The 12,627-nt window shown below is 37.3% G+C and overlaps 1 protein-coding gene across 2 annotated transcripts; it reads left to right on the plus strand.

Annotated features, from left to right (window-relative positions):
• The first annotated feature begins 353 nt into the window (after positions 1-353).
• Positions 354-11,997, plus strand: LOC117404083 (hydroxymethylglutaryl-CoA synthase, cytoplasmic-like). Of its 2 annotated transcripts, none has more exons than XM_034006770.3 (10): positions 354-519; positions 4,300-4,757; positions 4,985-5,110; positions 5,309-5,473; positions 7,448-7,616; positions 8,093-8,263; positions 8,369-8,475; positions 8,949-9,074; positions 9,618-9,772; positions 10,173-11,997. In XM_034006770.3, exons 2-10 carry the CDS (start codon positions 4,310-4,312, stop codon positions 10,260-10,262), a joined length of 1,557 nt encoding a protein of 518 aa, XP_033862661.3. In that variant the 5' UTR covers positions 354-519; positions 4,300-4,309; the 3' UTR covers positions 10,263-11,997. The 2 variants fall into 2 exon arrangements, with proteins under 2 accessions (XP_033862661.3, XP_033862660.3); XM_034006769.3 differs by lacking the exon at positions 354-519 and adding an exon at positions 2,872-2,969.
• Positions 11,998-12,627: the final 630 nt, after the last annotated feature.

The raw sequence follows: 12,627 nt of genomic DNA on the forward strand, positions 1-12,627 counted from the left end.
CACACAATTGTCCCCGTTCTATATACTGCAGGTGTAGACGTGTAGTTCAACAATGCCGTAGGTGTATCAAACGATGCTCTGATATGATGCACTACATCGTCCTTCCTCTCGTTGCCACGGAAACCGTCTACAGCTTCTTCACGGATTCGAGCGAGAAAGGCTCTCACTACATCACGAGGAATCGGACGCCCTTTCTGATTGGCTTAACTACTCTCACCATATACCGTCACTTACTCACACCATTCAGCCAGTCAGAGTTTTCCTACACAGAGGCACGCCTCCCAGGACTGTGGTTGGTTGAAGTTTCAAATGGGTAGGGTCAAATGAACCTGCAGAGCGCAAAACCGTCAGCGTGATTGGGTGTTTTGCTGTAAATTACCGGGAAAGGGTGCTGTCCTGAAATACAGTGTCTCAGAGATATACTCGATGAGCTGCTGGGAAGAAAGCCTGTCATCAAACCGAACCGTGGAGCGAGCTGTCATTTTTATTTCAAATACCGTTAAACCCAATATCACCACGGTGAGTACAGTTTTCATTTACTCGCTACAGAGTATTTTGATTTGTTTTATATCACACGTGTTTTCTTTCTGATATTTAAGGTGTGTACAATATTCATAAACACAGACCATATGTAACACCGATGTGGGCTAGTTCGTATTAACTGTTCAATGCAGAGACATGTAACAGAGAAGGTGGGCTAGTTCGTTGTTTGCACCTGTCTAGATTAAGGGCATCTTTTACCGGCTAACTGGTTAAGGTGTATCAGATGGACTATATTCCAGATGAAGGGCATCTTTTATCGGCTGTCTGGTTTTTAAAATGTATCAGATGGACTGTATTCCAGACGTCGTTTGCTGCAGTTTTAAACCACGTCACGTTTCTGTAAACAGTGTCGGACCAGAAGTGAAGTCACGGATGTATTGAAGTAATTTTACCCCAGTATTTACATGCAGCACTAAAAGTATGTACTTGATGCACTTGCTAACCCCTGAGTGATGTAGTAAATGTATAAAACTTCCATACCATTCACCTTGTGCTTCTTTCTAATACTGCTGATGCTGCTTCATTCCCATTGGGTGTTACCTATTCTAATCTAGTCAGTGTAAACAGTAGAGAGGTCATGGTCTCATTTCCACTCGTTCAACACTGGACACCTATTATCTGAGAGAGAAACTGTGGACTGCTCTATAGTACAGAAAACTCAACCCCAAACAGCAGACCAGGCAGTAACCTAATATATTCCTGTTTTTATTTAAGACACCTACACTACTTAATCAGTCAGCCTTGGGTAATCTTTCTGAAGTGTTAGTTTATGCTGAAGGAGTTAAGGGTTGTGTCCACACAGGAGAGGAAAGTAAAGTGTGGGAACTGGTCTGGGATCTTAAGCAACCCATTTCAGCAAAGAATGAAAGATCTACAACTGGCTCATACATTATGCAAATAAGTTCACCCCTCTTTGCATTTTAAGAACAAGGTCGAATAATTCTAGATTTTGAGACCCAGCTGAAGTTAGATACTTATTCTTTATTTAGTGTTTATTGTTTAACTGATTATTTGGGATAAGAGCGCTTTCTGAAGCAACATGTATATATGATGTAATAAATCAAAAGAGCAACCCCCCCCCCCCCCCCCCCCCCCCGTTTATTGCTGTTGCTCCCTTCACTAAAAAGGCATTCTTTTCATAAAATAATGATATTCAAATTCCTTTCTTAGACAAAACGAGCTGCTGTGTCATTTAACCACTGCTGCCACATGAAAGTACACACTCTACACAAAATATTGATTTTTACTGCCCTTGCCCTGGGAAGAGGCCTCCAAAATCTTCTTTTACTGCGCAACATCCCATGTTATCAACATTCCAAAAAGGGTTTTATTCAAAATGTGTTTTACAGTAGATATCTAATTATTGTACAACATGGATATACATTTTAAAATAACACTTACTTGGAACCACATCTGAAACTCAGAGCACAATATATGTGGTAATTTATTTATTTTGACAATAGAAAAGCATTGATACAATATACAGTATATTTCTAGACTAGAAAGACATGTGCATTTTCATCAGTCTTTGTAATATTAAATCAGTACATGGGGGAAACAATGTTAGTTTTTTCAAACAGACAACTTTGCAACTGACATTTTAAGTGCACGTTTTACCATAGTAATTTAATTCACAACTTCAGTCATTCACACAGTCCATGAAAAAAACAAAAACAGATAACTATAAAAACAGTAGCCTCATATTAGTGCGGCTTCGTGAATGCACAGCTAACTACATCGATAGTAGTAACTGCCTGGACTATAATATTATTTATTATTAGGCTGCAAAAAATGCATTGTTGGATTTTTTTTTTTATTTATTTATTTTTTTTACATTGGAAAGCTATACAGCTGTGGTCAAAAGTTTTGCATTAGAATTTTAGGATTGAGACACAATAAAAAATAAAACTATATCAACATCATTTATGTATTTTATATATATATATATATATATATATATATATATATATATATATATATATATATAATGTTGCTTCAGAAAGCGCTCTTATCCCAAATAATCAGTTAAACAATAAACACTAAATAATGAATAGGTCTAACTTCAGGTTTCAATCACATCTGCATACCGAAGTCTACAGCTGGTTTTGAGTCGTATAAGTATAAGGAGAGATACATAATAATACCCTGCCACACGGATATCTGTGTTGTAATGTATTATTACATATGTTTGTTGGTCATTCTTAAAATGCAATTTAAACAGTTTATAGTCATTAATTGCCAGGATATCCTATCAAATTAATATAGATAGCAAAGAAAAATAACGTAAATGTAAACATTTGACTGAACCGGAACGGAAGTTGGTCCGTCCTTGATTATGTTTCCCCCGGACATTGACAGTCCGGAATTTACTCTGGTTTTGTGTTGAATTTCTAAGGACAGTCGGGAGCGACGTATATGGTTGGCAGGTAAATTTAACAACAACAAAAAACGTTTAATGTAATTAAATCATTGACATGGTTTTTACTATACTTTAAAAATAATTAATGCAATCGACCATTTTGAACAAAAAAAGAGGAATGAAATCCAGTACCGTAACCTTCATCGTGCCTGGCGAGCAGGTCGGAGAAATGTACTGTGTCCGTAATACGGTCATTGTGTTACGGTTGTCTCTAGTTCGTCTGTTGACATTTTAAGAAGTAACGGCATAGGACCTATAGCAATGTTTTATTTATAAAATCAACAAATACATTCAATAGAATAAAATGTGTTGTTCGTTTACTTGGTGTTTATCTTCGTCCAATACGGGACAAGACTGTACTATTGCTTGATAAAATGATGTGACGTTGACTGGAAGACGCGTGAATAATTCAGATGCATGCTTACAATAACATAACAAAGTCTTTCACTACAGTCTGCCACATGTAGGTAAAAGGTCATTATAGTAACGCGTAAAGTCTGTATCTGTACGTTGTGAGATAAGTACCAGTAAGGATGTTTGTTTGCGCTTGAAACAAAACGTTGAACTTTGGTTTTGTTGTTGCTCTGTTTTTGTGTACCTGTCCAAATTTAATACTCAAAAGCAAAGGGTATACTCTACTGAGTTCATGGCTGAAGTGGAACTTCGACTTTGGACTAATTTGAGGTGGATTTCGGAAAAATACAACACAGGAACGTTTCTGGCTGGTTATCTTTTAAGGGGATAGTTCAACGAGATGGGTTTAGTAGATAAGCTCACTTTAAATGAATTAAGAACCATGGGGTTACAGTGATGAAACGCTCTCATTTCAAAGACGGTAGTGCCGTGGACGAGGTGGTCAGTGTGATTATATGACTCGCTGTACAATAAATTTTACTAGTGTAACATTAAATACTACTAATCCCCATGGAAACGCACTTACCATTGATTTACCCCAAGAGAAGTCAATAGTCTGTTCAAACGTTTTCAGTGTTACCGCATGTATATTTCTTATATTCTACCACATAGCAACATTTTCAGAAAACTGTCCAAACCTTAAACTTTGAACCACTGGCAGTCAGATTGCATTTGTAAACAACCTTTAACCTACTTTCATCAAAGCAAAAAAAAAAAGAAAAACTTGTGTAAGACTTTTTTTCCATAAGAAAATAAATAAATAAATATAGTTTTAGAATTGGTCGCCAAATATTTATTTCTCAGTGTGTGGGTTTGTATGAGTGCACCACGGTTTTAAATTAAATACAAGTAAAATAAACGGAAACAAAATAGACTGAGTTAAATAAAAAGTGATTGAAGCAAATTCCATGTCGTCACCACAGCCCTGCCAAGATGCCTGGATCCGTCCCAGCTAACGGGGAAGCCAGCTGGCCCAAAGATGTGGGCATCGTAGCCATGGAGATATACTTGCCCTCCCAGTATGTTGACCAGGCAGAGCTGGAGCAATTCGACGGTGTAGATGCAGGCAAATACACCATCGGCCTAGGCCAGGCCAAGATGGGCTTCTGCTCAGACCGTGAAGACATCAACTCACTGTGCCTGACCGCAGTCCAGAGGCTAATGGAGAGGAACTGCCTGTCCTATGAAAGCATAGGGAGGCTGGAGGTGGGCACTGAGACCATCATTGACAAGTCCAAGTCTGTGAAGACAGTCCTCATGCAGCTGTTTGAAGAGTCAGGCAACACAGATGTGGAAGGCATTGACACGACCAACGCCTGCTATGGGGGAACAGCAGCTCTCTTCAACGCAGTCAACTGGGTAGAGTCCAGCTCCTGGGATGGTAAGAAATTGACTTCACAGCTTGTGAGGGGTTGATATGTTCACTAACTCACTTAATTTAGCAAATAATTCAATTTCTCTGCATTTGTGTCTCCAGTAGTAAGCTGTAAGTCAATTATTGAGTATGTGATTTGAAAAAGTGTTAGAAATGTGTTATTGTTTGCCATGAGTTTACAATCAGTTTCTCAATCACATTGTTATCTCTTGCTTGTTTTTGATTTAATCTAGGCCGGTATGCACTAGTTGTTGCAGGAGACATTGCTGTCTACGCTACTGGAAGTGCTAGGCCAACGGGGGGCGCTGGAGCTGTAGCCATGCTTGTTGGCCCCAATGCTCCTTTAGTTTTTGACAGAGGTAAGTAATTGTTTTAGATACATGTTTTATTTTTTTTAGAATATTTTACTAATAAAAAACAATAGGATTATTACATTACCAATATGATTCTGGATGCATTAGAATAGTGACACATAAAAGCCATAAAGTTACATTGCAAATCCAGATGCTTAAATATAAATACAATTTTATTGAATATGTACTGTTTCTGTTCTGTAGGTCTGCGCGGAACCCACATGCAGCATGCCTATGATTTCTACAAGCCTGATATGGTGTCTGAATATCCAGTTGTTGATGGAAAATTGTCGATTCAGTGCTACCTCGGTGCATTAGACCGGTGTTATACTGTGTTTCGCAACAAAATCCATGCACAATGGCAGAAAGGTATGTTCCAGTTTTTTTTGTGCACTACATAATTGTAGTTCAATGTAAATCTGTTGGGATACTAGCAGTGTTGCTTATATTATAGATTTTGTCCTTTTGAGGTTCAAATGGGACCTTCACAGCAGCCTTATGCTCCCAACTCATTTACTAGCTCCCTGAGGCCATAGTCAGGGTTAGAAATTAAGAAAATTGTGGGACTAGTACCTTTTGAAACTTACTAGTCCTGATGTAAACTTACTAGTCCTTATGTGAAGTGCCTAAGTATGAATCAACCACAACAGTTGGGGTCCCAAAAATATTAGACTTACTGTATCTTCCTAAAAAAAAGTAATCGCAGAATTTTTTTTTAACAAAGGCATCATAGTAAAAGCTCCTACAGATCGATCAAACACCTGTTTGCACCTCATTACTGAGCGACTAACTGTACTGTGTGCTGAGAAACTGACATTGACAGCACCAGACGGAATGATGAGGAAAAATTCTCAGCTGTGTCACCTTGCCAACCACGAAGCTCCGCCTGAAATTGACACCGATGACACAAACCAAATGTTTATTTTGTTGTTCATTACATGTGTTGCTATTTACAAAAATACTGGCTAGTTTGTGGAGTTGGGGATTACAGCCTGTGAGTGATTTAAATAACCATGAATTACCTACGTTACCGCTAGCCCCTCACGTCGCCACAAGCGAAATGTTTTCCTGTGTGGCTCACAGTGTAGTTGCAGTCGCTGTTTGCTATCTCTTTAAAATATGATGAAATATAGTTTGGAAATAGTAACATAATGGTCCTAAGAACATTCGGAAGAGTAACAATTAATAAAATAATAAACACATTTATTATTTTAAAAAGGATTAGTCTCACTATGATTTATTGAATTTTAATGTCGGAATCGGTGCAGTATTACTGGCAGTAGTCCCAGGTAAAAAAACACAGCACAGAACTGTTTTTTAAACACAGTTGTGGCTGTACAATCCTACTTAATATTACAGGCTTGTGTAACTAGAGCTGCGGCTGGTCAGGTAGGCATTTATATTAACATACGCTTATAGCACTGTCTACTGGCAGTATCGCTTTACCATTCTGCAGTGGAAAGAAAACAGCGACACCGTCAACATAATACCTGCAAACCAATTCAGAATTTAGGAAATCTGCAAGCATGTTTTTTCACATGGGGCTATGTTTGGCATTGATTAAATGGGAATCAAAGTTATAGTGCACTTTTAAATATACTGTTTATGTGTAAGTAAAGGGTAGGGTCTGGCATTTAATAAAATACACTTTTTGTCTTGCTGACACAGTATGTTCATAACCATTTTATGCTTAAAATTTATATAAACATACATCAACAAAAATCATGTAGTAAAATTGTATTATTTTAGCCTTGTAAAGTTCTACCAGTGACCGTATGGTGTTTGTATGTCATTCAGGCTTGCATTGGAAGCTGAAAAGCTCACCTACCGGTATATTATTTGTGTTTAGGGGAGAGGGCTGTTGGACACAGTTATAGTCAATATGTTTTATGGTTTTCTTTAATATTCTTTGGTGTGGCTTAAGTTTTTCCATTATGGCTAAAAAATGCTAAGTTACTTTAGCCACAGTGGCTAACTAAATGAAAGTCTTAAAGGGAACGTAGAATTACTACCAACAATAATTAATGAACCCACGTACACACACGCTTTTCACTAAAGTCCCTATTTAAAGACAGTATGTTTCACTGTAGCCCTCAAGATTACATTGTTAGCTAGGTGGGAGAAAACCTCTTCAGCAATGACAGTAAAATCTGCCAGAACTGACGGACACTGATTTACTAGGTTGGATATTAACGAGAGCCTACAAAATACAAAAGAAAAACAAAGGAAACGCAGATCTTTTCAAGAAAGCTGGGGGACATTGTTAAATGCATTTGAATTCAGTTTCACGTCTCTAGGTGATTGTTGAACTCAGTTTTCTCTGTGCGTTGTTGTTGTTTTCAGAGGGCAGTAACAAGCGCTTCAGCCTGGAGGATTTCGGTTTCATGATCTTCCACTCACCCTATTGCAAGTTGGTGCAGAAATCACTGGCCCGCCTAGTGCTGAACGACTTCCTCAGCCACCCCAACCCCAACACAGAGAGCGGGATCTTCATCGGCCTGGAAGCCTTCAGGTGAGGCAAAGTATGATTGAAGCTTTCAGGACAGTGTTTAAATCATGAAGAATGTTAATTTCAAGCACACTAGTTTCTATGAGTTATTTTTGCCCCTTATTTCGATAGAGACCATATTGAGGAAATACTGTAGTTTGTGCAAGAAAAAATAACTCCATCTGTTTTTTTTTTTTTTACTGCATTACTAATTGTGTATCATTACAGCAACTGGGTGTGTAAATCATTTAGAGTTTTAATGTTTAAGAGCTAGCCAAGTGTTAAACATTTAGTTTAATCGTATATACAGTATGGGTACACTGAAAGGCTTAAATATATCATTATTTTCCACAAGAGTTGTACACATGTAGTCTGCTAAAAGTTGGAGACACAAACGTATTATTGTTTGTACTTAATGTCTAACCCTCAAACCAAAAAACATACTCTGGTTTTCAGTACCCCATTCCAATGAATGATTAGTAATTTCTAAATCTTTTAAGGGATGTGAAACTAGAAGACACTTACTTCGATCGAGATGTGGAAAAGGCCTTCATGAAGGCTAGTGCGGAACTGTATAACCAGAAAACCAAGGCGTCTCTGCTTGTTTCAAACCAGAATGGCAATATGTACACACCGTCTGTGTATGGCTGCCTTGCCTCTGTCCTTGCACAGTAAGTACATGCCCAGAAAATCCCAAATAAATTCTGAAAAACATTGCTTGCTTAAAAAAAAAATCAAATTTAACAGTAATTTTTAAAATGATTTGTTTTCTTCAGGAACAGTCCACAGCAGTTGGCAGGAGAGAGGATTGGAGTTTTCTCTTATGGGTCTGGTTTTGCTGCTACATTGTACTCTATCCGAGTGACACAAGATGCTACTCCTGGCAAGTTTGTGTGTTTTTGTTAATGGCAGGCTTTGCCCCCCTCATAAATCACGTATATGTACCTGAATATTTTGTAGTTTTCCATTACCGATAAAGAACTAAGGCATAATACTGAAGTGTTTTTATCCATGTGACTTTTACCATAACAAAACAAAATCAGTTGACCTCTTCTTTGGAGTAATTTGGTATTAACCACAATAAAACCCAGAGTAAAACCCATTAAATTGAATATAAAAGTTTGCAGTCTAATAATTTTAGGAGAAACAGAACAGAATGTGCGATAGGTCTTTGTGCTAAAGGACAGGGCTGTCACACTAACACCCACATGATTGTTGTCCTGTAAACTGCATCATTTTCAGATTCTTTTTAAATTCTGCAATGTACCTGTTTAAACACATTTTCTGTTATCCATACTCTTTATCCTTGTGTGGCCAGTACATCAGTAAAGAGTATTTTTTAAATCTTTTATTCAGGCTCCTCGTTGGATAAGCTTACTGCCAGCCTGTGTGACCTCAAGTCCCGTCTTGACTCCAGGAGGAGAGTAGCACCGGAGCTCTTTGCTGAGAATATGAAGCTTAGACAAGAGACTCACCACCTAGGTATGGCTGTTTCTTGATTCCTCTTAGAGCTTATAGACTGGACATGTTGTACCTTCCAAATAAAGTTCAAGAATCAGAAATGTAATGTGTGCTTTTAGTTACCTTATCGTTCTCTTTCATGCATGGGTTCTAATTATAAATATAGTCTAAAAGATCAGGCAGTTGAAATGTAAAGGATTAACAAAACATTCTTCACGTTAGGAAAACCTTTCAGGTAAACTTGGTAATAGTTTAAATTCAGATTTTTACACATCTGCCTGCACTTTGTTCCTTGCATTAAGCTGGTAAATTGATTCTGACATTCAAAGTGAGAGACAGGATCTTTTCAATTAGGGGTCACTTTATTACCATATTGAGGGACCTCAGTCTTATTTCCAAATAACTGCCCCTGATTCTAACCATAGCCTCCATAATGGGATATCCAGTATATGAGAATAAGCCATAATGGGATACTACCAGCACCAGAAATAAATATTGTGTAATGTTTTTATTGGGTTTCCCATATAATTACATTCATTGCGTTGCCCTTTTTGTCTTTATTAGCAAACTACATCCCTCAGGGCTCAGTGGATGATTTGTTCCCTGGAACGTGGTTCCTAACACGAGTGGATGAGAAGCACCGGCGGGAATATGCGAGACGGCCCCTGAATGAGAATGGACCTCTGGAAGCTGGACTGGTTCATTCCACTGCTACAGAGGTATAAAGATTTATTCAGTTGCAGGGTAGAATAATACATTCTCAACCATAATGAGTGTTGCTCAAGTAAAATCCACAAGGGCTAGCAGACTCCACTTAACATGTTTTCATTGAAACTTCTGTTCCACCACAGTTATCTTGAGTAATTACAAACCATTGAAGCAACTTAAACTGTTACCTCAATATACCGTTTCATTTATTGCATAGCAAATATTAATGAAAGAGGAGTACAATGAATGACTGTACCAGTGTGCTTCAGAGTCAGTCCTATTACAGAACATTACTTTTATCCAAACTACTTTATATTGCTGTGCTCAAAGTTTTATCAAATGTTGTAAAACAGTATTTCCTTTTTATATGATCTATTTGTATGTTATTTTTTTCTGTTTCCTCTTTACCAGCACATACCCAGTCCTGCTAAGAAAGTTCCAAGGATTCCTTCCATCGCTGAAGGGCCAGAAACCGTTGTCATTAGCAATGGAGAGCACTGAGGTACCTCTGTGAGGTGAAGAACTGATGGCTCACCAGTGGAAACAGACAAGGGGGAAATAATAAACAGACAGCCCTTTCCTTAATCCCTTATGCTAAATTAAGCATCTGCACAACAATGTATTATTTAATCAGCATATGCAGGAATTATCTTGTGCTGCCTTGTCCATGCTGGGATTTTGCTGTAAACTTTGCAACACTAACATATGGGCCCATCAGGTATGGGACAACTGATGTTACGCTATGTAAAAATATACTCATATTCACAGGTACAGGCTGTGTTCAAAGACAGGAAAGTGAGGTTAACTTGTATAACAGTTTTATCAATGCTGCTATAATACACATGCATATCTGTTTGTGATATCCAGTGGTGTTCAAATCTAAATAGTAGATTTTCCCACCACCACAAGCACCAGCAATGTGTGTGCATATTTTATAACCTAGCATCTCAGAGGGCTTTGTAGGGTCTTGTGTTTGAATTTTTTGTTCTTATACTGTTTGCATGGAGTCCACTTTTTCATTCTTCTAGGCTGAATCAGCTGTAGTTTGGAATTACATTTGCAAATGTCTAATCTGAAAAGTCATGTGTAACCCCCAAGATATTTATTGATGGATAGAATCAGCTGTATAAAGTGGTAATGAACATTCTTCAGTGGTTTGCTCAAAAGGTATGGTCTAAAACTAAAGTGGCCTTTTTCCATTCGGCATAATTCCAGCCCGAGGACAAAGGGGTTGGTTGATGTACAATTGTGAAATAAAGGCAAATTGCAACTCATACTATAATATGAATGCGTTTTTCTTGTAATTAACTATTTATTACATTTATTTCAAAATGTTCACTGCCTTTTTTGGGCTGTGTTCGAAAGTACAAACTGTAGACCACTTTAGTCCCTCCAAGCGCATGCTTCTTTTTGTTATTTAGCTGGGCTGGCTATTTAATCCGATAAGGTAGTGAGAACAATGTTCTGTTCCCCTGTATTGACGACTTCTGTCAGTTTCGGCAGATTCCGATTCTACCTACACAAGGTCTTGATTCAGCTATGCAACTGTGATATAACAATTATTGGATACTTTAGGAATCAGTACGCTTTTCCATTTCACTCTTACCAAAACAGTGTGATGTACACCTTTTACAAAGGCCTGCCTTACCAAAATGGTGTTGTAGCTCTGTATTGTATTTCCAAAGCTTGTAGTGACATTTCAAAACAGTGTATGAAACAGTTAAATATCCTGTTTATTTGCTTTCCCTTGGGTTTGTGTCTCTTTTCAAATTATTGATCGGTGCAAATTGACATTTATACCAATCTGGTTTTAAAGCAAGAACATTTTTATATGCACTGTAACTCTAATGAGGGTTTACAGACAGGCATGTTTTGTCAGCATTAGAATTTGCTCAAGTCTTGGTATGGGTCTTATTATAAGCATGTAAGAAATGTAAACAAAAATAATCTTAATAATGTACAGATTAATGTATTTTTTTTATTTTTAAAGTTGGAAACTAATTTCTAGTTATCTGGGGAAGATTAATGTTTACAGTTTGTTTTATGTTTCAGATTAATTATTGTGTATTGAATCAATGTCTGATCACTATTTTGTTGAATTTGTCAATAGTGCATAAATTAATACAGAAAAATGAATTATAATTATATGAATGTAGTGTATATAAGGCTGACTAGAGAAACTTGAAATATGAACTTGAATACATTGTCAGAATAAAAATGCTACATACATTTCAAATTGATTTTGTGTGTTTTTTTTCTTTTCTGGTCTTAACCCTTTAAGTCTCATGAAATGTAACATTGATGTTCTCATAATAATGTCGTGAACATTCCATGCAAGCATGTGTCATAATAAAATATATTCATGCTATGAAGGGGTAGGTAAGTATTCACACATAATAAAATAGCGTGCTTGTCCTCCTTAACACAATAAAGGATGGATGTCTAAGGTGGAAAATTGGCTTGCTGAAATAAATGTAAAAGAAACATATTTTTGCAGAACTGGTAAGCAACACATCAAACTTTTCTTTAGTTAACAGCGATTACAGGTATTAAAGTTAGCTTTAATGTGTAATTTCTCACTTGTTTTTGCCCCATTGATACAACTTAGAGTTTCTTTTGCTCATTCTCTTGATAAAGTCTAAACTATTCACATATACAGCCTTTGAAGCAGAGTATTTTCATGACACAGACTCATGCAAATACTGTTCCTCATTTGCATATTATCACAGCATGAAGGGAAAATGTAAAACTGGTTTTATAAAGAAAGGGGTGGGTAAATAAAAAATGTGAACTACAATGTGAAGTGACTGAGCCACGTGATCTGAGTGTGTCGTAACAAAAGTCCATCTCTACCACGTTGCTGATT

Source organism: Acipenser ruthenus, chromosome 2 (assembly GCF_902713425.1).
Source record: "Acipenser ruthenus chromosome 2, fAciRut3.2 maternal haplotype, whole genome shotgun sequence".
Taxonomy (NCBI): Eukaryota; Metazoa; Chordata; class Actinopteri; order Acipenseriformes; family Acipenseridae; genus Acipenser; species Acipenser ruthenus.

Excerpts from the sequence above, each read along its gene's own strand:
- LOC117404083 (XM_034006769.3), top strand. Across the intron at positions 5,111-5,308 it reads TCCTTTAGTTTTTGACAGAG|GTCTGCGCGGAACCCACATG; the intron begins GTAAGTAATTGT and ends TCTGTTCTGTAG. Across the intron at positions 5,474-7,447 it reads CCATGCACAATGGCAGAAAG|AGGGCAGTAACAAGCGCTTC; the intron begins GTATGTTCCAGT and ends TGTTGTTTTCAG.